General features: G+C 45.7%; 12 protein-coding genes across 12 annotated transcripts; 7 read left to right on the top strand and 5 right to left on the bottom strand.

Moving 5' to 3' along the window:
* Nucleotides 1–886: 886 nt before the first annotated feature.
* Nucleotides 887–2,588, top strand: DI09_42p120 (uncharacterized protein; the record flags this gene model as incomplete). The annotated part of the gene is made up of 2 exons (XM_013382142.1): nucleotides 887–1,107; nucleotides 1,217–2,588. 2 exons carry the CDS (start codon nucleotides 887–889, stop codon nucleotides 2,586–2,588), a joined length of 1,593 nt encoding a protein of 530 aa, XP_013237596.1.
* Nucleotides 2,589–2,774: 186 nt separating this feature from the next.
* Nucleotides 2,775–4,745, top strand: DI09_42p110 (uncharacterized protein; the record flags this gene model as incomplete). The annotated part of the gene is made up of 1 exon (XM_013382141.1): nucleotides 2,775–4,745. One exon carries the CDS (start codon nucleotides 2,775–2,777, stop codon nucleotides 4,743–4,745), a length of 1,971 nt encoding a protein of 656 aa, XP_013237595.1.
* Nucleotides 4,746–4,921: 176 nt separating this feature from the next.
* On the bottom strand, nucleotides 4,922–8,026 carry DI09_42p100 (chromo domain-containing protein; the record flags this gene model as incomplete). The annotated part of the gene is made up of 1 exon (XM_013382140.1): nucleotides 4,922–8,026. One exon carries the CDS (start codon nucleotides 8,024–8,026, stop codon nucleotides 4,922–4,924), a length of 3,105 nt encoding a protein of 1,034 aa, XP_013237594.1.
* Nucleotides 8,027–8,094: 68 nt separating this feature from the next.
* Nucleotides 8,095–12,591, top strand: DI09_42p90 (ubiquitin carboxyl-terminal hydrolase; the record flags this gene model as incomplete). Its single annotated transcript, XM_013382164.1, has 5 exons — nucleotides 8,095–9,522; nucleotides 9,583–9,909; nucleotides 9,945–10,547; nucleotides 10,643–11,399; nucleotides 11,480–12,591. 5 exons carry the CDS (start codon nucleotides 8,095–8,097, stop codon nucleotides 12,589–12,591), a joined length of 4,227 nt encoding a protein of 1,408 aa, XP_013237618.1.
* Nucleotides 12,592–13,766: 1,175 nt separating this feature from the next.
* On the bottom strand, nucleotides 13,767–14,615 carry DI09_42p80 (Thop1-like protein; the record flags this gene model as incomplete). The annotated part of the gene is made up of 1 exon (XM_013382163.1): nucleotides 13,767–14,615. One exon carries the CDS (start codon nucleotides 14,613–14,615, stop codon nucleotides 13,767–13,769), a length of 849 nt encoding a protein of 282 aa, XP_013237617.1.
* Nucleotides 14,616–15,057: 442 nt separating this feature from the next.
* On the bottom strand, nucleotides 15,058–15,798 carry DI09_42p70 (small nuclear ribonucleoprotein A; the record flags this gene model as incomplete). The annotated part of the gene is made up of 3 exons (XM_013382162.1): nucleotides 15,058–15,150; nucleotides 15,183–15,302; nucleotides 15,328–15,798. 3 exons carry the CDS (start codon nucleotides 15,796–15,798, stop codon nucleotides 15,058–15,060), a joined length of 684 nt encoding a protein of 227 aa, XP_013237616.1.
* A 249-nt stretch (nucleotides 15,799–16,047) lies between these two features.
* DI09_42p60 (uncharacterized protein) lies at nucleotides 16,048–17,292 on the top strand (the record flags this gene model as incomplete). Its single annotated transcript, XM_013382161.1, has 4 exons — nucleotides 16,048–16,517; nucleotides 16,587–16,735; nucleotides 16,803–16,884; nucleotides 16,947–17,292. 4 exons carry the CDS (start codon nucleotides 16,048–16,050, stop codon nucleotides 17,290–17,292), a joined length of 1,047 nt encoding a protein of 348 aa, XP_013237615.1.
* Nucleotides 17,293–17,389: 97 nt separating this feature from the next.
* Nucleotides 17,390–19,314, bottom strand: DI09_42p50 (uncharacterized protein; the record flags this gene model as incomplete). The annotated part of the gene is made up of 3 exons (XM_013382160.1): nucleotides 17,390–18,013; nucleotides 18,063–19,153; nucleotides 19,212–19,314. 3 exons carry the CDS (start codon nucleotides 19,312–19,314, stop codon nucleotides 17,390–17,392), a joined length of 1,818 nt encoding a protein of 605 aa, XP_013237614.1.
* Nucleotides 19,315–19,656: 342 nt separating this feature from the next.
* On the top strand, nucleotides 19,657–20,730 carry DI09_42p40 (uncharacterized protein; the record flags this gene model as incomplete). The annotated part of the gene is made up of 1 exon (XM_013382159.1): nucleotides 19,657–20,730. One exon carries the CDS (start codon nucleotides 19,657–19,659, stop codon nucleotides 20,728–20,730), a length of 1,074 nt encoding a protein of 357 aa, XP_013237613.1.
* Nucleotides 20,731–20,759: 29 nt separating this feature from the next.
* DI09_42p30 (ribonuclease) lies at nucleotides 20,760–22,000 on the top strand (the record flags this gene model as incomplete). Its single annotated transcript, XM_013382158.1, has 3 exons — nucleotides 20,760–21,127; nucleotides 21,447–21,535; nucleotides 21,573–22,000. The coding sequence occupies 3 exons, from the start codon at nucleotides 20,760–20,762 to the stop codon at nucleotides 21,998–22,000; spliced, it is 885 nt and encodes a 294-aa protein (XP_013237612.1).
* A 359-nt stretch (nucleotides 22,001–22,359) lies between these two features.
* DI09_42p20 (peroxisomal membrane protein) lies at nucleotides 22,360–23,097 on the bottom strand (the record flags this gene model as incomplete). Its single annotated transcript, XM_013382157.1, has 1 exon — nucleotides 22,360–23,097. One exon carries the CDS (start codon nucleotides 23,095–23,097, stop codon nucleotides 22,360–22,362), a length of 738 nt encoding a protein of 245 aa, XP_013237611.1.
* A 353-nt stretch (nucleotides 23,098–23,450) lies between these two features.
* Nucleotides 23,451–25,244, top strand: DI09_42p10 (uncharacterized protein; the record flags this gene model as incomplete). Its single annotated transcript, XM_013382156.1, has 2 exons — nucleotides 23,451–23,640; nucleotides 24,061–25,244. 2 exons carry the CDS (start codon nucleotides 23,451–23,453, stop codon nucleotides 25,242–25,244), a joined length of 1,374 nt encoding a protein of 457 aa, XP_013237610.1.
* Between the last annotated feature and the right edge of the window lie 892 nt (nucleotides 25,245–26,136).

Raw genomic sequence — 26,136 nt, 5'->3', positions numbered from 1 at the left:
GTTTGGGTGGGACAATAGAACTTGGCCAAAAGTAGATGGAGATTTACGGTGAGCGTATTTCCTATTCCAATGGTTCCCTTCATCTCGCCATGTAGCGGTGAAAAAATTAACGGCTCCATCAGTAAAGCGCATTGGTCCTCAAGAGCTCCCCAGCCATTTTCGGAATAATGTCCCAAATTTGCACTAAAGATGTTAGAGATTGCGGAGGCACTCGTTAGCCCAGATCTGCAGCATTTCAGCAACCCGAGCGGCGGTCTCTTTTGGTTGTAAACCAAGGCTATGCCCACAAAGATATATCTTCTCCTTCCCAGATGTCGCATCGAAGGGAATCAAAAACTTGGATCTAAATGAAGGGTTTTCCAAGTCAAGTCGCTTTGCCTCTTCCATAGAAGTTGTAGCGTGGTCTTGATTTATGGCTAGTGTGCAAAATATACCCCAAAATAAGATCAGTAGTCATATCACCGCACATCCAATAATATTGGGGAAATTTGGCCTTAAAGTGCAATTAATGAAACAATATGCTTGAGACCAGGTTGGTTTACAACGCTTGAATCGTCCCTGCTTTTCATAACATGCAGTACACAAGGTGTGAGCATATGACTTGAGTACGGTAATAATTACCTACTATCTTTGACAATAAACAACTCCATTTGCAAAAGCAGCAGAGCACGCGAGCCAATCACAGCTGCATTTAAAATTTCAAATTTTAGCGCTCAACTTGGCCCAAGTCAAAATGTAGAAAAAGTTGGCCATGTGCGAGTTTCCGTGTAGCTTTTAAATGCCTTTGGAAGCTTTTTGGAATAATCGCCTTAATGGCCCAAAAAATTCAAATTTACTCACCAAACCACCAATTTAATTTATCGACCAACAATTTAATTTCCCTCTAATGGAAGATCTGATTCGGCAGGGCCTTTACGTGACCGCAAGCGTACTCAGGTTAGAACAACATGCACAGAATGCTTCCATTGAGACACGCAAAGAACTAGATATAGAGCCTTTTGTGCACAGTGAGTGCATTGTTGCTCCAGAGCTTGCCAGAGACCATGTCAAGATCATTGAAGGTTTGGTTTGCGATTTGAACGAGGCTATTGATTGTGCACAAAAAAGGTATTCGTTCACTATAATTCCTCAGAGCAAGTCTTTTAGAAAAAATTTCCTCGCTTGCATGTCATTCTTGCCTTGTAAAGAAAGCAAAAATCAAAGCCAAATCAAAAAGGAAACTTCAGGCGGCTACAGAGCACAGTCCAGAGATGGCCTCTTCGCCCACAACAGATACGATAGAGCCTCTTGATATTGTTGTTGACGCAGCAGCAGCAGAGCTTCGCCCGATTTCGAAGGCCATTACTTCATCGCCGAAAAAGGCTGCACGAAAGGCTTTCACCCCGAAAAGCTCCTCGATTTCTTCTGGCCCTGTGCTTTCAAATTTTTTTTCAATTGTTCGAAAAGAAAACGAATCCGGTTATCAAGGAGGCTCTAGCGAGCATCCCATGTTGCTGGAGAGTCAAACCCATTCGTCTTCTAGCGGATTTTGGTCCTACTTTCCAACGTTTTTTGTAAAGCCCAATGTCAAGATGGCGAAATTTGAAAGTCTGCTCCAAAAGACAAGGAACACCGGTGCAACCATTGAGACGACAAATGAAAACAACAATCGGCGATCATCTAAAGAAATCGAACAGCTTTCGCTGCTTCCTATGGTCCGCTTTAAATTATTCCATTTTGCCGAAAATATCCGGCCTTGCTATTTTGGAACCTTCTCTAAGCAGTCCCTTATCATAAGTGGCCGTCGTCCATTTGCCAAAGACCTATCAAAGGAGCTCGAGCTGGATTATTCCGTTGAGTCTGACAATGAATGGGAGGATGACTGCGATGAGCTTGAGGGCGAAATTGAAAACATCTCAGACACCGATCAAAGCGACTCGGGCTCCGAAGATGACGAGGGCGAAGGTGAAGAAGAAGAGGAAGATTCCTCTTGGCTTGTACCTCATGGATATTTATCCGATGACGAACTGATGTGTGACGAAAGGGATGAAAGGGATGTATTTTCGCTCGACCAAGATATGAATGACCCTGTTTCGCGTAAACGTCTTCAGGACTCTTGGCGGGCCGATGGTCAGTCGAACCCCACCTTGAACGGCGTGCCCAGGATCTACTCTTCGCTTGGGCAAACTTCTGAGCAAGACAGCCTATATTTATCCTCGTTTTCTATGCGGCCGTTTATGAATTTATTTGCAATCGATTCCAAAATTTGTCCCCAAAAAGATGGGCTTATAATCGATAACCTTACAAGCACATTTAGAATGATAGAGCGACATGACGTGATTCTTGATCTCTCTTTGATGTTTAAAAAGAAGAAAAAACGCGCAATAACGCCCTTGATTTCGGGAACTGGCGCTATGCAGGAGCATAATGTGCCACACAGACGGGAAATCCCAACTTTGCACGCTATGCCTACGGTTGAAGATGCGAGTGCAGAGAAAAGCTATCCTGTTGAAAAGGAGAATTTGCAGCCTGCAAATGTGCAACCAAACACACATTCAGAACGGGCCCCGATAAAGCGAATCGCCCCCATCATGATTTCCGGGAAATGAATGGCACAAAATTAAATTTTGTAAATGCTGAGGTTAAGTTTTACAGGCGCAGGGCGAGGGGGTGGCTTTTAATTTCAGATTAATTTTAAAATTACTCCGAAATGTAGAAAATGCTGGAATATTCCCGAAAACGGCAAAATTTCATATAAAAGCTTTGCGTTGCGTTTTTGCTTTTCATTACTCGCTATGTCAAAAAAATCGCCCGCTATTGGTATTGATTTGGGAACCACCTACTCCTGCGTTGGTGTCCTTATTGGAGATCACGTCGAGATCATTGCAAATGATCAGGGAAACAGGACAACTCCCTCCTATGTCGCATTCACAGACACTGAGCGTCTTATCGGAGATGGTGCCAAAAATCAGGCTGCCATGAACCCAGAAAATACAGTCTTCGACGCTAAGCGTCTGATTGGCCGTCGTTTTGACGATCCAATTGTCCAGTCTGATATGAAGCATTGGCCATTCAAGGTCGTTGATGCCAACACCAAGCCCAAGATTAGCGTTGAATTCAAGAGCGAAAAGAAGGAGTTTACTCCCGAAGAGCTTTCTTCCATGATCCTCATCAAAATGAAGGAGACTGCTGAAGCATATCTCGGTACTACGATCACCAATGCTGTGATCACGGTTCCTGCCTATTTCAACGATTCTCAGCGCCAAGCAACCAAGGATGCCGGTGCTATTGCCGGTCTCAATGTGCTCCGCATCATCAACGAGCCCACCGCTGCAGCCATCGCTTATGGTCTCGATAAACAATCTGACAAGACCGAGCGTATTGTGCTGATCTTTGATTTGGGTGGTGGTACTTTTGATGTTTCTTTGCTCTCCATGGAAGGTGGTGTCTTTGAAGTAAAGGCAACCGCTGGTGACACGCATCTTGGAGGAGAAGACTTTGATTCCAGAATGGTTAGCCATTTTGTCGAGGAATTCAAGCGCAAGCACAAAAAAGACATCTCTGGAAACGCACGTGCCATCCGCCGTCTTCGTACAGCCTGCGAGCGTGCTAAGCGCACCTTGTCCTCAGCCACAACCGCTTCCGTTGAAATCGACTCTCTATTTGAGGGCATTGATTTCTACACCTCCATCACTCGTGCTCGCTTTGAGGAGCTTTGCCAGGACCTCTTCCGCTCTACGCTTGATCCCGTGGAAAAGGTTCTTAAGGATTCTCAAAAGTCCAAAAATCAGGTTGACGAAATTGTCCTTGTCGGTGGCTCCACCCGCATTCCCAGAATCCAGAAGCTGGTGCAAGACTTTTTCAATGGAAAGGAGCTCAACAAGAGCATCAATCCTGACGAGGCTGTTGCTTATGGTGCAGCCGTCCAGGCTTCCATCCTTAATGGCGATATTTCGGAAAAGACCCAAGATATCTTGCTTTTGGATGTCGCTCCCTTGTCTCTCGGTATCGAGACTGCCGGAGGTGTCATGACCCCCCTTATCACTCGCAACACAACGATTCCTACGAAAAAAGCCCAGGTATTTTCCACGTATTCTGACAACCAACCCGGAGTTCTTATTCAAGTCTTTGAAGGCGAGCGCACCATGACCAAAGACAATCATTTGCTGGGCAAGTTCGAGTTGGACGGTATTCCACCAGCCCCCCGTGGTGTGCCCCAAATTGAGGTTTCATTCGACATCGATGCTAATGGCATTCTCAATGTCTCTGCCGTTGATAAGACCACCGGTCGCTCTAACAAGATCGTTATCACCAACGATAAGGGCCGTCTTTCCAAGGATGAAATTGAGCGCATGATTAGCGAAGCCGAAAAGTTCCGCAAAGAAGATGAGGCGGTCGCTGATCGCGTTACTTCCCGCAATTCGCTCGAGTCATACACTTACAGTCTCAAGAACTCTCTCCAGGAGAAAAACATTTCGGAAAAGCTTTCTGCCGACGAAAGGAAAACCCTTGACTCTGCCATCGATGAGGCCGTCAAGTGGCTGGACCAAAACCAAACGCTTGAGAAGGATGCTTATGAAGATAAAAAGAAAGAGTTGGAAGAAATTGCTAATCCCATTCTTTCCAAAATTTACGGTGCAACTGGAGGCATGCCAGAAGGTGGTATGCCTGGTGGCTTCCCCGCCGGTGGCTTCCCAGGTGCCCCTGGAGCTTCTGGATCTGCTGCTGCAGATGCCAACGGCCCAACCATTGAAGAGGTCGACTAACAAGTCCACACCATCTATCTAATACACTTATGGATACAAAATATAAATTTAGCGTTAACCCTAACCCTCCCCACTCTAGTGGCTTTGCAACAGGGGAGGCGTGGCCACATAAAATTGCGAGGTCGTTCAAAATATATTTGAATCAAATTCCACAAGGTTAAGGTACAGGGGGTGGTCTAACGTTTGCTTTGCGATCGGGCAAGAAGAGAAGCAACTTGAGTCTTTAAAATATCAATTGAGCACTTAAGCCGGTCATTTTCGGTCAGCAGCTGCAGAGACCATTGTTGATAAGTAGCCAGGCATCTTGCCTGAAGCGCCAGAAGCGACTCTGGAGGCTCAGACACATATCTATTAACGCCTTCTCCATCAAGTTGGCATGGCGGCGATACGGGTAGATGAAGCCCCATGTGCTCCTTGAGAAGATTCCAATGGGCTGTGGAAAAGTAGCATCCAATCCAGTGGCATTTGTGCGGCAACTTACGTTCTGAAATTTTTGTTTTTGACGTTATCGGCGTCGGCGAGGGCAATATTTCCGCCTCAACAGCAGTTGAGGCAGGATGCGCCACTACTGGGGGCGGCAATATAGTACTAATTACAGCTGGTGCATGGTGATTTTCACTTGCCACCGGCATGAGGGGCTCGACAGACGTACACGCCAGTGTAGATACAGAGGCAACAATACGCGCCTGTGGGAGTAGCTCTTCAATATGATGCGGGTACTTTGGAGCCACAGGTGTTTCAATAGGAATGTTAAGGGGTTTTGCATGCCCTTGATTTCTCACCACGTGGACGGATTCACTTTGTGGAAGAGATGAGGACGTAGGAGCGAGAGGCGCCGGCTTTGTCTTCAATGACTGCATCGAGCAAGCTTTTAAAGGGGTGCCGACTTGAGATGGTACAGTATCGTCCACGCATAACGGGGTCATGGGGGCTGGTATGGAACGTGGGGATGAAGGCCAAGTCCCAGATCGCTTTGAAGGTACACCAGTGTCCTGGGCAGGAACATGTGTATTTTTTTCGGCAGAAACGGGAAGTTTTGATGATGGTGCGGTCAAAATTTGATGAGCAGATGAAGAGAGAATCTGTGGAATCGCGGTCGATTGGGTACCAATGGCCGTCAGGCGCAAATCGTTGAGAAGCTCTTTGGGTATGAAAACAGCGCGAAATGTTTCGGTTTTAGTGTGTAGGGCAAGAAAAAGCCAACCCTGGGCTTGTCTCCGTTGTGCTTGCGAGATGAATTGAAAAAGAATTGACGGAAGCTCAGCAATTGCGATCGGCTGCAAGGAAAGGGTCCATGCACCTTCTTGTGGATTGATGATCATCAACAGAGCCTTCTTGGCATCTTCTGAGATTTGCTTTGCACGATTGATGTAATCGGCCAGTGCTACTGGAGAAAAGGTCAAAATCTGCAAAGAGTTGCATGCTGCAGTCGGATTTTCCGGGCGTGCACAGAGTAATGCTAAAGCATTTGAGCTCATCGAAACAGATGTAGCTTTCATTACTGCTTGTTCGCCAGGCGATATTGCATCCGTAGATACTGTTGAGCCTGTTGGGTTAATGGGCGTCACGGTTGAGCCTGTTGGGTTAATGGGCGTCACGGTTGAGCAATGTGTTTTTGGAATTTCAGAAAATGCTCGTGGAATGCTTTGGTTGATTTGATCCTCTGTTGGAATTTGTATTTGTGTCGGTGGCAGTATTGAGGATTGTGTTGGCAGCACGGTAGCTGGTTGATCCCGGAAGCTTGGGACCAATAATTCTTTAGGAAGAGAAAGCGGAGAGGTTTCCTGCTGTAAAGTGGTAATTTTAGTACCATTTTGTGCGGTCTGTTGTTGATTGGAGGTTTTTGGAAGAGGGGGAGGCTCGGAATCACAGTCCTTGTCGACAGATATTTCGTGAAAAGGGAAAGATGCTTTTGGAATTTCCAATCCGCTATTTGGCAGTGCAATTCTGGAAGGTGAATCTTGGCTGTCGTCACACTGAGAAAATAGCTCTGCTAGCTCTGCAGTGAGCAGGGGAGGAAGCTTTTTTGGCGGCTGTTGCTTGATGCCCGACTCTTGGGGTTTAGACCTTGTGTTGTGTGTGTCTGAAGTTTGACTTTGCGTATGCAATGGCGTTTTGAAAGAAGAGACTTTTAATGTTTCGGGCATGTGCATGTCACCTCCAGAGGATGATTGTGAAGATGCAGAAGATGTATGTTCCAATTTAGGGGCTTTCTTGGAAGTCTTGATTTTTTGCGGCAAAAACCTTAACAATGGAAGCTGACAAAAAGTAGAAGTAAGTTTGGCGATCGCAGGATCGTCTATCAGCAGCTCCTGCTCTGCAATTGGAATTTTTGTGACAACCAAAAGAAAGCCGTGCTTGATAGAAAGAATTTCATCAAAACTGGGCCGGTTAATAAGTTTCAACGCCGGATCTACCAGGACAATAAATTCCCATTTTTTCTGCATCGAAGAGAGAGAAAATGCCGCTGAAGGAGGTTCTATACGAAGGCGACAGGATGCCGACGACGATCGCGACACGACGCGCCACTCTTCCATCAGCGATGTTGGACAAAAAATGAGTATCTTGGCGGATTGGCAGGCGACCCATTCCTTGAACTTGGATTCGTGTCTACTTTTTGCGTCGAGAAAAGAGATCATGCCAATGGATGCATTGGAAGCTTGCCTGACCTCGGAAATCCACTTTACTGGGTCCATGTTTACGGAGATGGCGAGTGAAAGGTGCCGTGGAACCTTTTCGCTATCCCTTTGCGAGGATTCTTGAGAATGCGTAGACATTTGGGCTTTCGATATTTCGTGCTGTTCATTTATGGTGTTATTCGAATCCGGTGAGCTGACAGGTTGTGGAGTTTTTTGTTTCATACCCGGAATCTCTTCTTTCAGCTTGATGGCGGCTTTTTTTTCTGATCGAGCATCAAACTTTCTTTGCTCCCTCGTAATATGCTTGTTTTTTTTCTTTTTAACAGTGTTGAGGTCGTTGTCGAGGCAGAATCTCTTAGACGCTGCAGAACTTGGAGGCGCCTTTCTGGATCTCCATTCTGCAATCAGGCCCTCGTCGATGATGTTCTCTTGCGGCTCCCATGTAGCGTCTTCCGTTGGATATCCCTGCCACTTGACAAGGAAATAAATAACCCCGTCATCATCAGAAATTTCATCCAAAATTCGCTCTACCAAATAAACATCTTCGGAATTTGTCTCTTCATCTGCAGCCTCCCCTTGCACTTTCGAGGCAAGATCAACAGCCGATGATGCCGATGATGCCGATGATGCCGGCGACTGCATAACCTGAAAAATTGGCCGAAAAGTTAAATTTTCGCTAAACTTTATTTTTAATTACTCAATTTCTGGGCATGCCCCCATCAAATTCTTATCACGGCGACAATTTCTCTTCCCACAAGAATCGACAGGCAGAGGGCAATGTTCCAAATACAGCCAAAATAGCAGAAAATGGTGCTTTTGACGGCGCAGTTTCGCCACAAGATCTTCCCGGGACTGGATTGCCTCAATCAAATGCGGGACTCGCAACATATCTCCACAATGGCGTCAGTTGGGAGGCGGAGGCGGAGATTCCATCCTCTTTTGTTCCTTCATATTGCAGGGGCATGGAGCTTGGATCTCCGAAGCGGCAACACACACAAGAATCTCGGTCATATGCTGCTCAAGAATCAGGCGTCCAAGACCACAATCAAGCTCAAATGGTCCTCTCCTCTTCAGAGTCTGACATTGAGGACGTTCAGGACGATCAAGAAAAGGGGTTCAAGGCCGGCAATGATGAGGTCGAGGCTCTTTTGCGTATCCCAATGCTTGAGAGCAAACTGGAATCTGGGCTGATCTCCACATATGGCCGTAATTTGATGCAGACGCTGGAGAAAGACCATTGTCCTATCAGCGGTGAGGCGCATGCTTATAATACAATAGAATTGCCGCCAATCGGTGACGACTCTTTGGAGGTATCCTCAGAAGGCTACTTTGTGTGGTCGATTCCGAACTTTCTTTCCCTCTTCAAACACAAAGAGCTTTGCTCGCCCGTCTTTAAAATGGACGACGATTCATACTGGAAGCTGCTTTTGTATCCACGCTCTGGGCCAAGTGCATCCACAAGCGCATCTCAGGTGTCGCTGTATTTGATGCGCGTGGTCCCTCAGCGGGCCCCAACGACTGCAGATAAAGCGACACTATGTGTGCAGTTCAGCCTTTCCATTGTGGTACCTTCTGCATCAGAGGTGCTTCTGCAACGTACAAACAACCACCGATTTATCGGGGCTTCTGTAGCGCACCCTGCCTTGTCTATGACATCATCTGGTTCTCACGCATCTGCTTCAGTGCTTCAAACTTCCTTTTTAGATTGTCAGGATTGGGGATATCTTTCCTTTGTTCCGACGGCGCGTCTTTTGCGAGTTTGCTGCAGAGCAGAGCCGCAATGCGAGCTTAAAGTTGTGGCCCTGATCCGAACCATTAATGACCCGGTTGGTAATCTTTGGATTGACCCGCTTTCTTACGATTCGAGGCGCGAATGTGGCTATGTTGGGTTGCGAAATCAGGGTGCCACGTGCTACATGAACTCATTGCTCCAGTCGCTATTCATGGTTACGGCGTTTCGCGCGGCTACATTTGGAATTCCGGTCACAGAGACAGCTTGTGCCGATACCAGCAATATTCCTCTGGCACTGCAACGACTTTTCTATTCACTTCAAGTCGCAGAGGGGGCCGTTTCGACGACGGAGCTCACGCGTTCCTTTGGATGGAAATCGATCGAATCGTTTTACCAGCGAGTATTGGTGCCTTTTTTATTGTAGGATGTGCAAGAGTTTTCGCGCTTACTGATGGATGCTCTTGAGCGCAAGATGAAAGATACACCTGTCGAAAAGGCGCTCGACGAGATCTTCAGGGGCGAGACGCTTCGCTATGTGCGGTGTCTCAATGTGCCTTTTGAGAGCACGGGGAAAGAGCCTTTTTACGATGTCGCAGTGACCGTTAAAGGAATGCCATCACTCGAGCGCTCCCTTGCCGCTTTTGTGGAGCCAGAGTTTCTGGTTGGCGAAAATTCATACAATGCCGAAGGCTATGGGCTTCAAGAGGCAAAGCTTGGAGTTGTGTTTGCCACGCTGCCTCCCGTGCTGCACATCCAGCTGAAGCGATTTGAGTACGATTTTGAACGCGATCGAGTGGTCAAGGTACCGCGATGGCCTCCTCAATTTAGATCAACGATCGGTTCGAGTTTCCAGAAGTGCTTGACATGGCTCCTTTTGTCATGCTGGGCAATGGTGCATCTGCTTCTTCCATGGCTATGCAGAAATCATCCAATTTAGCCGCGGTACCGCCATGTTCCGATTCACCAAAGTCTTCGCTTCGGTATCGTCTGCACGCAGTATTGGTACACTCTGGAGATGTCGGTGGAGGCCACTATTATGCATTCATTCGAGGCGGAGCCTCTAGTGATGATTCGAATTCATCGTGGGGTCGTTGGCTACGTTTCGATGATGAGAACGTTTATCCGGTGTCCGCCAAAGAGGCCATTGATGAAAACTTTGGAAACTCCCAATCGGTGCTGGGGACCCATTCTGGCGCAGATTCTTCATCCAAGATGTCTGCCAGCGTGATGATAAAGAGGCACACCAGTGCGTATATGCTCGTCTATGTCCTTGAATCTAGATGGATTGAAATGGTCGGAGGTATCCCGAGAGCTCCAGACCATGTTCTTACACCATCAAACTCATCTTCCTGCGAAGAGGAGACCGTACGGCGGCACCAAAATCAATCCCTTGCAAGTGTTAGGCTCCTCACAGACACCGTTCTAAGAGAGGTTGGCGAATATTCGGACCGCGGGCTTCCTCTTGACAGTGCTTTAGAGTCTTCCACCATCATCACAAAGGTTTTCCCGCATTTTCTTACTTTTAGCCCTCCTCTGAGCTGCTTGGCTCATTCGCCATGGAGTTAGAGCAGGAATATGGAATTCCAGTTTCCTGCCAGCTGTTCTATCTCATTGAGGCTCATGGAGGAGCAGAAGGTGCGCAGAGAAAAATCCAACCCATCACATCCCTTGGTACCTCGTTTGGGGAGCTCGCAAATGCGTTTCTCTATCTTACCTGTAAAATAGATGGGGATTCAGATCAATCCAGTGGCGATGATGGATCCAATCGCAAAAATGGCGCCTGTCCCTTAGATGATGGCATCGAGTATGACGTTCCTCGATCTGAAGAGCTTCTTTTTCCGCAAGGAGAGGGGTCTCCAAAGAATCTTGAGCGAGCCGGCCAGGTTTTGCTGTTCATCAAGTCATTTGATGTGCAGGATGGCTCGTTGCGGTTCCAGGCCTCCATGGTGGTGGGGAAACACTCCGCCATTGGGAATTCCATTCGATCTGCTCTCGAAATTGAAGACCTATCTGATTGGCTTCTTGTAGAGGAGGCAAAAATTGATGCCGGAGACCCCCTCTCTTCTTGCTTTGTCGATCCCTGCGTGCCGATTGGCACGCAGCTGGATGAGTCTAGCATGGACGGCGTTGTGCTTATAATTCTCAACAGAATGGATTTGTCCTCCTTTGAGCGTCAATTTTCGACCGTTTGTCTTTCGGTGCTTTTTGGCGAGGCCTTGGTAAATATGGGCGTTGAAGTGCCTATTATTGAGAACGTGCATTTTCCGCTCTCCGTCCAACTGGGTACGCTTATTTATTGATTGTAGGTGATCTTCTTTGCAAGCTCGATTTTGCCTCTTTCCCGCTGCTGATTGACGGGGCAGCTCCTGATGTCGGCGATGTTAAATTGCTTTCACAGTCCAATGAATGGATTACGCTCCCTCATCAAAATTTGCACAAAATTAGTGTCCGAGATGTTGTCTTTATGGCAGGGTATAAGGGGATTCTTTCGCGTCGGAAATCGGGCATTCAAATCACCACTGCGGTGCCGCCTTCTGGGCAGGAGGTGTTATTTTACCGGCAGACACACAGAGAGTTTGTTTGTGCCTCTCTGGGCAAAGATACGCTTGAAATGTCCCTCAACTATCTGGTTCAATTGCGCAAGCGTGTAAAGTGCTCTTTTAAAGATTGTCACGACACCTTTTCGCTGATCGATTTTATTCCCAGCTTTCTCCCATCTGAAATGTCATCCCTGAAGCTTTTGGAGACCGTGAATGGGATGGTTGTCCGCGTATTTGGCCATGAGGACAAACTGGATGTGGTTGGGGGGCGTTCGTTGCTTTATTTGGTCGACCTTCGGCATCATGATGGCTCTAATCACATTATTCGAATAGTGCACAGCAGACCTTCCGCTGGTGCTGCGATCGCTCTACATGTGCCATCACAGTCTTCATCGTCATCTTCATCGCCGTCATCGTCATCATCCTCAAAGTTCTCTTTAATGCCCTCATCAAGGACATCGTCGTTCTCAACAGCGCGATCATATTTTGGGGTTCCATCGCTTTTTGTTGTCCATCCTGGAGAATCAATGGAGGCAACCATGAAGCGACTTGCCCGGACAGTGCCGGGAGTTACCGAATTCGATGTAGCTTTTGGGAGAGGCTCTTTAAAAATCCACCACATCCGTCCATTGGGAGGCCAAAACGAATCCTCTGAAAGACTTATCGCAACCGCTTCGCCGGCAGCCGACCCTAATGCAGCGGCACCCGTACTTTCTGCTGAAGATTCGTTATATGAGTATATCAATCTAGAAAGCAATCGCTTTGACAAAGATCTTGATCTTCTTGCAATAGAGCATCCAGAACGATCGCCATTGCCTATCAGGGAGATAGGCTCTTTTTCTCGGTTTTCGCAGACGCCCTCTGTATCTCAGCCAATCTCGCCCGCATCGGCGTCTTCGTGGGCGCGTCCAGGAGATTCCATGCGTATCAACTGAAGCAAAGTAATTTGAATAAACTAAATCCACAACTGCGTGCAGCTAGCGGCAAATGACAATCGGCAAATGACAATGCATGTCTGACGTGTGTTTCGCGCATGGGCGACCGTAGCTTTAACCAAATAGTTGCCGATGATAGGCATCGACATTTTCAAGAAAGTGTATGGAATTCTTTACTGGAAACATATAGCGGCCGTGTCTTCAGGGTGGCTGCTAATTATCTAATGGGATTCCGAGAGACTTGCAAAAAGCGGCTTCATTGAACGGACGTCCCAAGAACGATTTTACCATTTCGGCAGCATCCCTGATAAGTTAAGGGCGAAGAAAAGCCTACTTGTTCGACCCAGGCTCCAAAATTTCAGTGCGGTAGGAAAGGCCAACTTCGCCATCAAACACAGCGCCGGGATGGCTAAATTTAGTTGCAAACAAATCCTCCGAAATAACAAGGCTCCACAGATATCCATAATAGCCGGCATCATCTAAAAAAAGCTAAAGTAATCCTCAAAAATACATCCGCTCATCAGATGGCCAAAGGTGTTTGCACCAAAGCTTTCTTTATCTTCTTTGATTCCCGTAAGGGCGAATCGAAGGTCCTTCCAGTGCTTTACAAGCAAAGCATAGGTCCAACCATCCGGAGAAATGCCATCAGGAAAAATAGAATGCAGGGACATATCAAATATTGCAAAGAAAATTTGTCTCCGATAATGGAACCCAGTATTCAAGTTTTTAGATGCCAAAAGAGCCTTCAAGCTCGATTCCAGCAGCGAGTCTTCAGTGAGGAATGAAAGGGATTGCGAGTTCCAGCACCAATTTTCCAGCATCTGGGATGGGGCTTCCACGAAATCTCCCTCAACAGAAAAGCCATGGAATGTTGAGTAGCGGCTTTTAGAGCAGATGTGGTGCATTGTGTGCCCCAATTCGTGGAACAGCGTGACCACCTCCTGATGCTTCAAAAGGGACTCTCCTTCCGAATCTGGTTTGGTGAAATTGGCAACCATTGCCGCAACGGGAGTCTGATAGTGAGGCGTCGAGTCCTTTTCGCCGTAAATGTCGATCATTCCAGGCTGGAGGGGAAAACAAGCTGCATGACTGTACTTGCCTTCTCGTGGAAAAAGATCAATGAAGAAATATCCCATGACATTGTTTGTTTTCCCGTCCAAAGCCTATCAATTATATTAGGAAACCCCGACCTGATACAGACGAACATCAGGATGCCAAGATAGATGGTCTGCTGGAATCTCTTTGAAGCGAAAACACAGCACGCGCTCGTAGATTTCAAGCATCTTCAAAAGAACTTTGGTGAGCGGAAAATGCTTTGAAATTTCTTCCTCATTGATGCCAATTTTCTCGGCCTGGATGCGGTTGTAATATGCAAAGTCATGAGCCTCCAGGGTTAGATCGGGCGAGGGCCCTTTTTCGGCCTCTTTTTCTTTGAGAAGCAACAGGCGCTCCTGCTCAATCAGTGGGGTAAGGCGCTTCGAAATCTTTTCCAAAAAAGACATCACTTCAGCGGGGCTTTTGGCCATTTTTTCTTCCAATTGAAACGAAGCGTGATCTGGGTACTTCAACAGAGTGGCACACTTGTGTCTCAGTTTCAAGGTCTCCACGATGCGCTCCCCATTTTCAATACAGCGACTTGAATAAGCCAAATTCATTGCCTTCCGAGTATCTTCCACCTTGCAGTATTTTAGCACGGCATTGTAGTCTGGGTATTTCATGGTAACCACAAAGAGCTCTCCATGCTTTTCAAAAGCAGAAAGCTGATTGTCGCTAAGACCATCTAGTTGCGCTCGAGTGAAGGTCAACGAGGTCGTATCTTCTCCAATAGTGGCGGAAAACTCAATCGACATGGCAGCAATTCGCTTTTTCCATTCCTTGAGCAGATCCCTATCGCTTTTTTCGGAAAGGTCAAGCCCGGAGCGGCGAAAGCGTCGAAGCATATGGGAAACTAAACGCTTATCCGTTGCATTGCACAGCTCGACGTCTGGGATGGCCTTAATGGCAGCATACAAATCTTCGCGCATGCTTACTTCGACCAGAAAATCGTCGATGGCCTTATTGGCCTCAACGGAGGCGTCTCGCACCTTTTTATCTGTAGAAACATATTGGGGAAATGTGAGCGAGGAAGAAAAAGTAGCCAGATATCCCTCCACAAGTGAAATGGGTTCTGCCGTGTTTTCAAACGTTCTCGACGTGTCGGAAAGCGACGAAATGGAATCGTATGCCATCTGGGCCGCAGAAATGAGATCCCTGCACTTGTCTTTGATGCCATTTGCATCAAGCGAAAAGTCTACCTTAATATCCCTCCCATCGATATGATGGAAGCCATTGAAAAAAGCACGAGTGGACATCACTGAATATTGTCGGGTGCAAGAAAAAATATTTTTGCACAACAAGATCATAAGCCGGTCTGATTTTAGAAGTGTATTATTAAAAACAAGGCTGGGCTGGCAATTTTAAAGTTTATCAGCTAGCGAGGTCATCTGGAATGTAGCCGGATGCGAAAGCGCGTTCCAAATGCCTTATCTCACTGAGCGACGTTGCCTGTGCAATGGCAGCCTAGAATATAAATCCGACGCACAAATAAATACCTTCATCCGCTCCTTCTTCTGCTGCGAATATTCGTCTTGTTTTTTGACAAGAACTGCGGTGGAGGAATCTGAAGCGGAAAGAACGCCAGATTGCAACAATTCTTGCACATATTTGCGTTCCTTGGAAAAAGTTGGCGTAACGTACCTTGTCTGTAACCTTACAATAATCCAAAACCCTTAAGCTTGGGATCAGCGAAATCAGAAAATGTCTGTAGTTGGGTTTTTTGCAGACTGGATTATCGATCAACGAAAGCCCCTCTAATTGGGGTTTGTAATAGGTGTTTTTATGCCTCAAATCAGACCATCCGGCCAGAGGGACCAGGTCTGTAAGCTCCGAAATATTATTTCCGCTTAGAATAAGCGTGTGCAGAAACGGAACCCGTTGCGCAAGGGCAGGGTCTATTTTTGATATTTTGTTGTTTGAGAGATACAGGTGCTTCAACCTGAAGAGAGGAGGAACATTGTCCAACTCCCGTATTTCGTTGTCCGAAAGATCAATGGTATCGTGGAGATCACGGGTCGAAGACAGATTTTCAATTGCCACAATTTTACAACCTAATCTGTAAGCAGCACACAAGGATACCCCGCAAGTCAAGCTCTCGATCGCCAATGGCATTTGTGAATACCGGAGAGTGCTCAATCAAATCCAAAGAGAGCCTCACCATAAAATTAAGTAAAATTAAAATTACCCCCCCCCCAACAAGCACATCATTTACATTGGCCCCATGGCACAAATTAACCCTACTTTTTGTTTAGGTTTACACCGTCATTCACCAACCCTATTATCACAGGTAAGTCCAATAATCATTTTCCATATTCATTGTTATCACACGGGCCATTTCTTATGCGAATCTTACGCACTTAGATGGTACGAGAAACACATTCTGATTCAAGTCCCGCGCAAGAACACTTCCCGTCCAGCGCGATCCCCGATCTTACCGCTCGGCGAAAGGGGCGTCTACCAAGGAAGGAGGCTAATGAAATGTTGGGCGATAATCACGCGTCCAATTTAGACCATCCTCAAAGCCACAACACCATCGTTTCTATCCATAATTCGCACTCGCATCTGTTGAACTCTACGGCCGGAACATCGACCCCATTTCATCAGCTTTCTAGCATGATGGAGGATGAAGAGGCCGAAAAAGAGGCTTCAAATGACGAGTTTGAATCTCTTTCTTCAGAACTTGCCCCATTGAGGAAACGGACATCCAAGTCTGCGAAGAGCTCTGCCATTGCCACACCACCATTGGCAAATTCAGAAACTCGCAGGGCTAAAAGAGCGTCTGGGGAGCACCTTTGGAAGCATCGGTGTTTTTGGGATGAAGAAGAAACGGAGTAAGTTGCCGGCCTTTCCCTGTGATTGCCAATTATTTATCACCATCTAATACCAATTCTTTTATTTAGATATTTGAAGGAGGGTGTCAGGAAATATGGAAAAGGAAAGTGGAAGGCTATCCTTTCGGACCCGGCATTCAAATTCAAGGATAGGTCTTCCGTAGACCTGAAAGACAAGTGGCGAAACTTGGAAACATTCGTTCCCTGGTCTGATCACGGTACGATTGCTTTTACTTTTGCCTTGCTCTGGCTTTGACCTTGCGCAACAATTTTTCTAATTTGCAGAGATAAGACGGTATATTCTTTTGGACGAGTCCCACGCACCGTATCGTACTGCCGCTTCCAACTTTCACATCTTCCAGAATAGGTTAGCGGCTTTGTTTATAAAAATAGATGGCCCCGTGATGCGGCTCTAAAGGTGGCCTCCAGGGACGAGTTTTATTCATTGGGCCCTGATGATAATACGCCATTTCTGATATATCTTAGAGAAATCCGATCTGTCGATCCTACAGCCACATACTCTGGGGAGGCCTGTGGCTCTCTTGTTTCTGAAGAGGAGCAAGTTGTCCATGTTTATGAAGGCACCCGTGAGCGCCGGGTTGCAGCGGACATTGAGAAGTTTCAGAACAAACGTTTTATGTGGGTACCGTCCGTTGTGAAGCTTCGAACAGAAAAGCTGTCCTATGGCCGAAAAAGCACCTCCGTGGCTTTGCCTTCCGGTGCGCCTTCCGTATCAATTTCGTCTTCAGGACGGATGGGGATTCTGATGCCATAGCTTAATGGCAAAATTACGAGTTATGTATCAAGGTTTCTCTATAAATTTTTTTACAATTTACTTGGATAACATGCAAGAGGACGCGGACGCACATGCACTATCTACTCCTTGGATAGCTGGTGTGGTTAAGAAAAGGCGAAATTCGATTGCTAGGGTATTTCCAACCCAGTTCACCCAACAGAGGAGGCACGGCGGCCTCTTCGTTCCATACAACAGAGCTGTCGTTTGCATTCGAGTTGCTTGGAGACCCATTTTTGTCAAGCTCGGCTGATGGGGTGAACCCAATCGGCCTCAGAAGCTCCCGTGGGGCACGGCTCCAAGACTGCTCTAACAATCTGCACTTTAGCGCATAAAGTACCCTGTCTAATTTCATCTCCACATAGGTCTGGGAACGGATGAAGGCAAGATATGGCCAAGTGGCATGCTCGCCTCGTAAAACCGCTGAATGGACCCTGTCTGAAGTGGGAGCCGTAAAAATATTCAGCAAGTCTGTCAAGGCTATGGTGCTTGGAACAATTGTCACATCGCCTTCGTACTTTTGAGAGAGGATGTTTCTTAAAAAGACGCCCAGCCGTCTGGGAACAAGGCCAAAATCAATCAGCATTGGGAGCCTAAAAAGGATTTCTTCCCTCAACACATGGCACACAATGCGTTTAAACGAATCAAGCCTTGATTCGCGGATACCGCCCTTTGTGAGAAAAGGGACCACGTGTGGATTAACCTAAAATAAGCCCCAAAATGGAAACCTGCGATACGATGAAAAAGTTTACATTAAACAGGTGTGCAATTCTGGATATTGGAAGGTCATTTTCAACAGACCCGTCCATCCAAGTTGCATCATCCGAGCCCGACCATGGGATGATTTCCCCAGACGGGGTTTTTACAAGAATCCTACTGGATTTAAAGAGAGTTGGAGCTGCACAAGACGCAGCAACTGCCGTCCAAATCAGCACATATGGTGATGTCAAATAATTCAAAAGGCGAGGCATTTCATATGGCGTGGTCGATGACACGGCAACATTCAAAACGCGTCGGGTGCGATTGTAGGCCTCTAGAAAGGTGACCGTTGCACCGACATGTTCACGCAAAAATTCGGAGAGAACGTCGCTATCGAAAACGGCGCCATCTCGTATGAGCCGGATAAGCTGCCTGGCGAATCTGGCCAACGGAAAGGTGGTATGTTTGAGGTGTTGATCTGGGCCTTCAAAGAAATGCCAAGAAACGTCGTCAAGGGATGCAAGGATTTCTTGAAGTTCAGAATCCAAACGAATAGCTACCATGGAGGCCACGATGGCCCCCGCTGACGACCCACATAGGATGCGAGGTAGCATTTTTTGCTCATACAAGCATTTGAGTACGCCAATATGATGGATGCCAAGCGTAGCGCCGCCGGATAACATCAATGCAGAGTTTCCAAGTGTATGTCGCAAGTCAGAAAAGAAAGATAGCTGCCTCATTATCAGGTCGGCAGAGGAAATGTTGTGAAACGAATCGTTTTTGCCGGACGCAGGAATTGGGGATCTTGAAACGGAAGAAACTTCCGTGGCTTCTGAAGGCAAATATAAAGGTAGCCCATGTATTCGGCCGTCCAGCTGTGGCGGCGAGATGTTTTGAAAATAAGACTCTTGCGACACCACATAATCAATCAGCGAAGACGTTTGCTTCAAGTATTTTTCGATCAATGATTTCGTGCCTATTCTAGAGTACCGGTACAGCTCTTTTGCGCCAATGTTGCCGATATTTCTTGACATGCTTGTTCGAAGCAAAAATGCGACAGCATTGACATCTGCCCAAGAGTAGGCGCTTTGCATTTCTTCCAATCGGCGAGAAAGCAGTTCATAATCATACACGGACGAGGTGTCTTGAAGTCGCCATAAATGTTGGCCTAAAGTGCTGCGTTAGCAACGCTGCATTTTTACCTTCCAAGATATCCAATTGCGAGGCAAACTGAAGCCATTCGGAATAATTCGTGGCATTGTTCATGCCAAGCATCAGCTCGTTTTTAATGAGCACTTGGTCCATTAACCTTCCATAAATGATCTAAAATCAGCAGGAAAATCCAACCTTGTACCAAAACGACAGGAAATCTACAGAAAACTCATAAAACTGCGTTATAATGGCCGTCAGAATATCTTTCTCTGCTAATTAGCATCACACAAATACCGAATGCCGGGTTCAACGCCCGAGTTATGACAGAAAAAAATCCCATACGCTTCAATGCGGTTTGACTTCAAGTAAAGTTTGGAAAATTACTGGCTTTGATGCATGATCAAAGATCAAACATTGACTTTCCATTTAAGTGCATGCTGATTAATTGAAGATAATTTTTAATTTAATTTTTACATCCTTCATTATTTTATTCAAATGTCTCAAACACACACCTCCTCAGCCACATATGAATGGGGAACCCAACCTACAGCCTCTGGGAGGCAATTTTCATCAGAGAATTCCGAGGCTTCTTCTTCTTCTTCTGCTGTCAAATCGCCATGCACCTCCATGTATCTCCCACAATATTTATTGGGTCAGGCCTCTTCTCCAGACCCATTAAGAAATTTACCACTCACATCTTCACCGTCCAAAGGCACACCGCCATCCTTCTTTCATGCTGGCAAAAACAATGTCTCCGCGAACCAAGTTCATTTGGAGCGGAGAACTTTCTCTCCACTCCGGGATACGATATCTATCGATAATTTAAATCAAATAATTGCCTCTAGCTCTTCTTCTTCTTTTGCAGATGCAGTTCCTAGCTCTGGTCTTCTTGGCAGTCCGCCTAGGGAATCGCTGTCGGATTCTGTAGCACATACACCCTGTACTCCAACACCATCTTCAGGAGGTGTCGAAAATGCTATGCTTGCACAGTCCCCAATAACCCCGTTCTCCTCCATTAGGAACAGAGAGTTTCCTATTTGTACGATGACAACTATATTTGGATTTCCACCGGCAGAGTTGGATGTGATCATCTCATATTTTAAAACGATAGGAACTGTGAAGTTTATTAAAAGCCTTAATCCCATCGAACCCAAATCTAGCAGCACGTTCAGGGATCCGTTTGATAACTGTTCCGCTGGTCCGTCTTGGATCCATGTAGAATGGGCTTCCCCATTGGATGCTTCAAAAGCATTAGAAAAGCAAGGAACTTTAATGTTTGCAACGTTGGCTGATGGCACAGATGTACAATATATGCTTGGGGTCATTCCATTTGATACGGCAAGGGCCAAGTTAAATTCCATTTGTGCCGAGGATGTAATTTGGTCATGTAGCCCGGTGAAGCTTAAGCGCCAAAACACGCCATCTTCCTCCATCCAGAATACTGAAAATATCTTTTTAGATTACAAACAAAATCACGCCGACGAGGCCTTGTTTCCGTTAAGGGTGGAACAAACCCAAGAACTTGGCAGTTATTTTGACAATCTTTTAAATTGGTTTTTTGGGGTGTAAAAATTCAAATAAATATTTTGGTTCCATCAATGGCTGCGTTGTTGCCGCCTGTTGAGGCGTTTCCCAAACAAGTGAAAAGTGGGATGGCGCCATTTTGTGGGGGCATCGATGAGGCCGGAAGGGGGCCGGTTCTTGGTATGTTCACTTCAAGTAACTTGAAAGGTCCTCTTGTATATTCCATAGCATTTTGCCCTTTACACGAGGAGGCGAATATAAAGCAATTGGGGGTCCAAGGTATCCATCATGTTGCAGTCTTAATGTTAGATTCGAAGACACTTTCTGCAGACCAAAGAAACAACTTTATCAAATCGCTGACTAGTGCCAGAGCTTCAGCAGAGTTTGGTTGGTTGATCAAACCAATCTCTGCTGTTGAAATATCGCAAGCCATGCTAAAAAAGTAGGTCGCTTTTAATGAGCAACAATATTAGGAACAAGATCAACCTTAATACGCTATCGCATCTAGCAATAGTAGAATTGATCGAGCGTGTTCTTTCCAAGGGAATAAATATCACTACCGTAAAGATGGCGATTTTATTTTCCATAGCTTTGGATCGATACTGTGGGCGTGCCCGCCTCACTGGAGAGATTTCTTTCGTCTAAATTTCCAAAAATCAAATTCACGGTCTCGCCAAAGGCAGATTCTTTATATCCAATGGTATCTGCGGCCAGCATTCTTGCTAAGGTGCCTTGTGTCGCGCTAATCTTCAGGTTTTCAGAGATGTTTGCTTGGAAAACTGGGATTTTGCCAGCAACGCTAAAACAGATCGGTTTCAAAACAAAAAGTTTGGATCGGGATACCCGGGAGGTAACTGCCTGCTTTTCAAACTGACTTTCAGATCCAGTAACCATCGGTTGGCTGAATAATAATATTCAGCCGTTTTTTGGCTTTGCTGACTTGATTCGTTTTTCTTGGTCGACGTGCGAAAAAATCCTGCAAGAACATGCTATTGAAATAGAGTGGCCTGTTCCAACGATTTCTGAGCTTGGCAGCAGTGTTGAATGCAGGACAGTGGAGGTCAAGAAGGCAAAAATGCACAAGCAAGCTGATGCGATTCCAAGTTGTGGCCAGCGGAAGCTTTCTAGCTTTTTTAAAGGGCCAAAAAGCGGTGAATCTACCGGCCCATTTCAGGGGTGCTTGGCAAAGGCTACGCCTCTGGCAGCCTTAAACGCACACAATCGAATGGCTGATAATGGCACAGACCTATTGAACACGAGGGTTACACTTAATTTAGGCCTTAAGCCCTCAAATACCCTAATAAACCGGAGGTGACATTTATTTTCTAGGGTCTGATTTTGGTCCTTGCGTTAGATATCCAATGGTAAGGCCGATGAGAAAAATGCAAACAATTATCAGCACTATGAGCATGTGAATGATAAATAAAATCGACTGCTCCTCCACCAGTGTTCTTAATTGCATTTCTAAACTAAATCAGCAGAAATTTGGTACCATTGAGCGAGAAAGGAAAGAGAATTGCCGGAAGCTCCTTATATTCCATCAAGTGCAGTGCGCGGAATTATGCTCAAATAGGAGAAAATTCCATTGGACGTGCAATGAAACAAATTTGGCGTACAAAATAAATTTATTAATAAATAAGAGGCACAATGCTTCACTCTATAAGCGATGGGTTCTTAATGATTCCTAGATTCTTTGTGTTGGACCCAAGAAAGGAAAGAATTCCAAAAAAGATTTACACCTTGGACGATCAAGGGTTGATAAGGGACCGGAATGTATCGGAAGTTGGCGAATTGAATTGGAAGCCACACAGCAACGCCAGTCAAATACGTTGTGGAAAGCTCGTCATGCAGCTTTTTTTTGATATCCTCTTTTGACCTATTTTCCATGCAGCCGGAGACGGTAAAAAAGAACGACAAATAGAAAGGATCAAATACGATTACGTCAAGGAAAGTCTTGAAGGCAGTTATTTTTAGCAATCTGGATGTTGCGTTGGAAACTTTTGCGCTTTGAAGATGGGAGGGAGTTTTGAGCAGCTTTGAGGGTATCACGGAGCTCGGGTAGGATTTGAACGTGTGTGTTGAAAGCTTTTCTAAAAGGGTAAACCAGAATGTATAAATTGGCGCAGAAAAAAACGTTCCATACAAAGTCATTCGAACAGATCTTGGCCAGTCGATTTGCTGAGTAAATGTGGAGCGCTCCCGCTGCACAGGTGTCATTGTAGAATCGCAAATGCACTCTGGGCATGTGGCAGACGTACAGCAGGAAAGCTCGGTGCCCGAGCTGGCGTGCCAAACCAAGTATTGGCAGAGGACATCACCCGAAAACCAAAGCATGCCGGCAGACGCCATTTGTACGGGATATGTGTAGCGGTTTAGCAAATGATTGTAGAACCGGGCAGAGTTTTTAAACATCTGAAAGATTGGAAATCAAATTGAAGTTAAAAATTTTATGCATTATTTGAAATTTTATCTGGTGCCATGAATTGTAGTGGGGATGAATTTGTTTCGCTCTATTGCAATGTCGTTGCGTGCGGGAAGCTTTTTCTCACCGACCGAGCATACATAACTTCGTGTTCTCGTAGGTTTGACATCAATAAGCAATTTAGATATCATATGCGAAGAGTGCGGAACCAAGTTTTTCACGTCCAAATTGCGATGTCCAGCCTGCAATTCAGACTTGTTTGCAGAAAAGGATATCTTTTTTACAAACCTCGATCCAGAAACCGAATGGAAATCAGTAGATGTACGGAGGACTTAGCAGATAGATGGTTTTGGCCGGTCTTTCGCCGTCCACCATTCTCGATGTTGCTAATAGAGCCTTATCGTTCTGGAATTACCAGGCCCGTCAGCAGCAGTTATATTTGGAGTTCAAAATTACGGCGCTAAATCAAGCGTTAAAAGCATCGCAAAATTGCCACGGGAAACCCAGAGAGCATATATCGAGCCGGCATCCAGGTATGGTTACTTGGGCCTTGCTTCGGATTTCCTAGGAAACAGGTCAACATCTTTTCAAAATAGCCAGGCTGATTTTAGAGGCTCCGCGGGGTTTTTGGAAATCCCGAACATTTCAATTATAGAATCATCCGCAAAGAGAAAGCGAAAACGCACCGCTCGATCGGAACGTGTGTTCTAATGGCAGTCAATATCAATACCCCTTCAAACGACTGCTCGCCACCATATTTAAACAGTCGATCCAAAACCGCTAAATGAAAAATTGCATTAAAATTGACATTAAATCCGAAATTTAAATTCATGGACGAATTATCAGTTCAGCCGTCAAAGGCGACCCTTGACTCGATTATATCAACCCGAGTAACCCCTCTTTTCTAAATCCATAGAGGACGTTGAAAGAAGCATCACGAACAGATTTTGTAGCTTTGCCTTCTGGAGGCTTTTCGGAGGGAGCCATCGCTTCCCTGCTGTCGCCCTCAGACGCGGGACGTAGGACCGGCATAGAGATGCCAAAGAACATCCCATTGAATGACCACAACCTCGAGAACGTAGAGGCATACTGGAATGCAGCAAAATCCCCCAATCCGAAGGTCAGATTTACCAGTAGGATTGAGCCTATTCAAGGTGTCGCTGTTGACACAAATCGCTCTGTTGAGACCAACTGCTCTGTTGATGCATTTTTTTCTAATCAACTTGAACTTGAAAACGATACACTCAGTGATGGCAAATTTCCAAGTTCCTTGCCCACCTTTGATGCAACACAGCAAGTAACTGCCTCTACATTATCGATTAATGGAGGAGATGCCATCCATGTGATTGGGGATGATTTTTCAAACAAGGAAAGTCTTAGTTTGGTTGACCACGCCATTGATAAACGTGTAGAGTTGACCACCAATATCGATGATGTCCAGTGTTTGGACGTTTCAGAATCCTATTTTCAACTCTCATTTACAAGCATCAACACGGTGGACACTCATGACGTTGATCCGTCTGGATCGGCCAAATCTAGCAATTCTCCTCATCCCTACACAGAGCTTCCATTCCCAGATTCGGAGCTTTTATCACCAGAGACGATTTCTACAGAGGCCATAATATCCAATACCGAGGGCCATATTATTGTACCGGAAGAACAATTTTTTGAGTATGAGGAGCAGACCATGTTATCTTCTACCAACTCAGATAGCAACGAAAATCACTATGAGGACATCACGGAAGCATCCCTGAAGCCTCATCCTCGCCGGTCAAATAGAAGGAAATATAGGCCATTGGAGTTTTGGAAGAACGAGCGTGTTGTCTATGGGCGTCGTGAATCGTGCGCCAAATTATCGCTTCCAGCAGTTTTAGATGTAATTACGTACCCGGAAATGGACGATAGCAAAGCTTCTAACAAGCGAGTGGGCACAAAAAGAAGGAGGTTAACATGTACTGGGGCAATTTCTTCGGCGAGTAGAAAGAATTTGCCGAAAAAGAAGATTTTGTCCTTGGCTCATAGGTTGGAGCGCCTTGGTTTTGAAGAGCATAAGGAGGTTTCGGGCCCCGTATTTGTTGTCAATTCTGATCACTCCAAAGCAGAGATTTCTCAAAGTAACCTTTTCCAATTCTCATGACATAGAGCTAATGATAAGCCATAACGACATCGATGTATCCTCAAGTTCAAGGAAAGATCGATTTTTTGTGGCATCTACATTTACACAAGAGGGGGCATTTTCATCTGGTTCCCTTGTGCTGCCTGCTCGGTGTGGGAAAAAGCCCAATTCAAATTCAGGCCCGATGTCAATCGTACACATTTTTGGTTTCATTTTAGATTTTTTTCCTTTGCTCCGGAGTATGTAAGGTCACAATACATACTACATCGTTCATAGCCGTTGATGGAGCCGAGTTCAGAATCCCGCCTCACAATCAATTTGAAATTACCAATGAATCTGCAACGGAGGAAGCTAGGCTTTTTTATGTGAATATGAACTGTTGAAAATAAACTTATCTGTGATTCCCATCAGATTTACTCATCAAAATAGCCATATAGGCCTGTTTGGATCCGTTTTTCATGTGGATAATTGAATGTGTGTGGCAGATATCTCTTTTGAGGTTGCTTTATTCAGGGTTAGGGTTTACTATGGTTTTTATTTTAATAAGCGGGATCATGGAAAAGAAACCCTGATCTCAACGCTAGATGCAGCTGAAGATGCAAAACAGGCTTTGGAAGGGCAGATCGGAGCGAAAGCGGAATTAGATTAAGCAAATTTAGGGTTAGTGTTAGGGTTGGATCCCCTTAAATTCTGAGGCGAGACAAATGCGTATTTCAAAATAACGAGGTAAGAGCATTTTCAAAAACTTCGTATTCTCACAAATTCTAAAGATGGACCAAAGGGATATATTCCTTGCCTCAATCATTTAATTCACTCCCGACTGTCTTTGGAAAGCTGCGATAAATAGCAAATTTGATGCCATCCCATTTTGAAAGGACCTGAAGAGTACCGTGTTGAGTCTTGAGCCACGAAA

Source organism: Mitosporidium daphniae (genome assembly GCF_000760515.2).
Source record: "Mitosporidium daphniae strain UGP3 chromosome Unknown contig-42, whole genome shotgun sequence".
NCBI classification, from domain to species: domain Eukaryota; kingdom Fungi; phylum Microsporidia; genus Mitosporidium; species Mitosporidium daphniae.
Note: the sequence above shows the minus strand (reverse complement) of the source record. Positions and strands in the feature narration are given on the sequence as shown.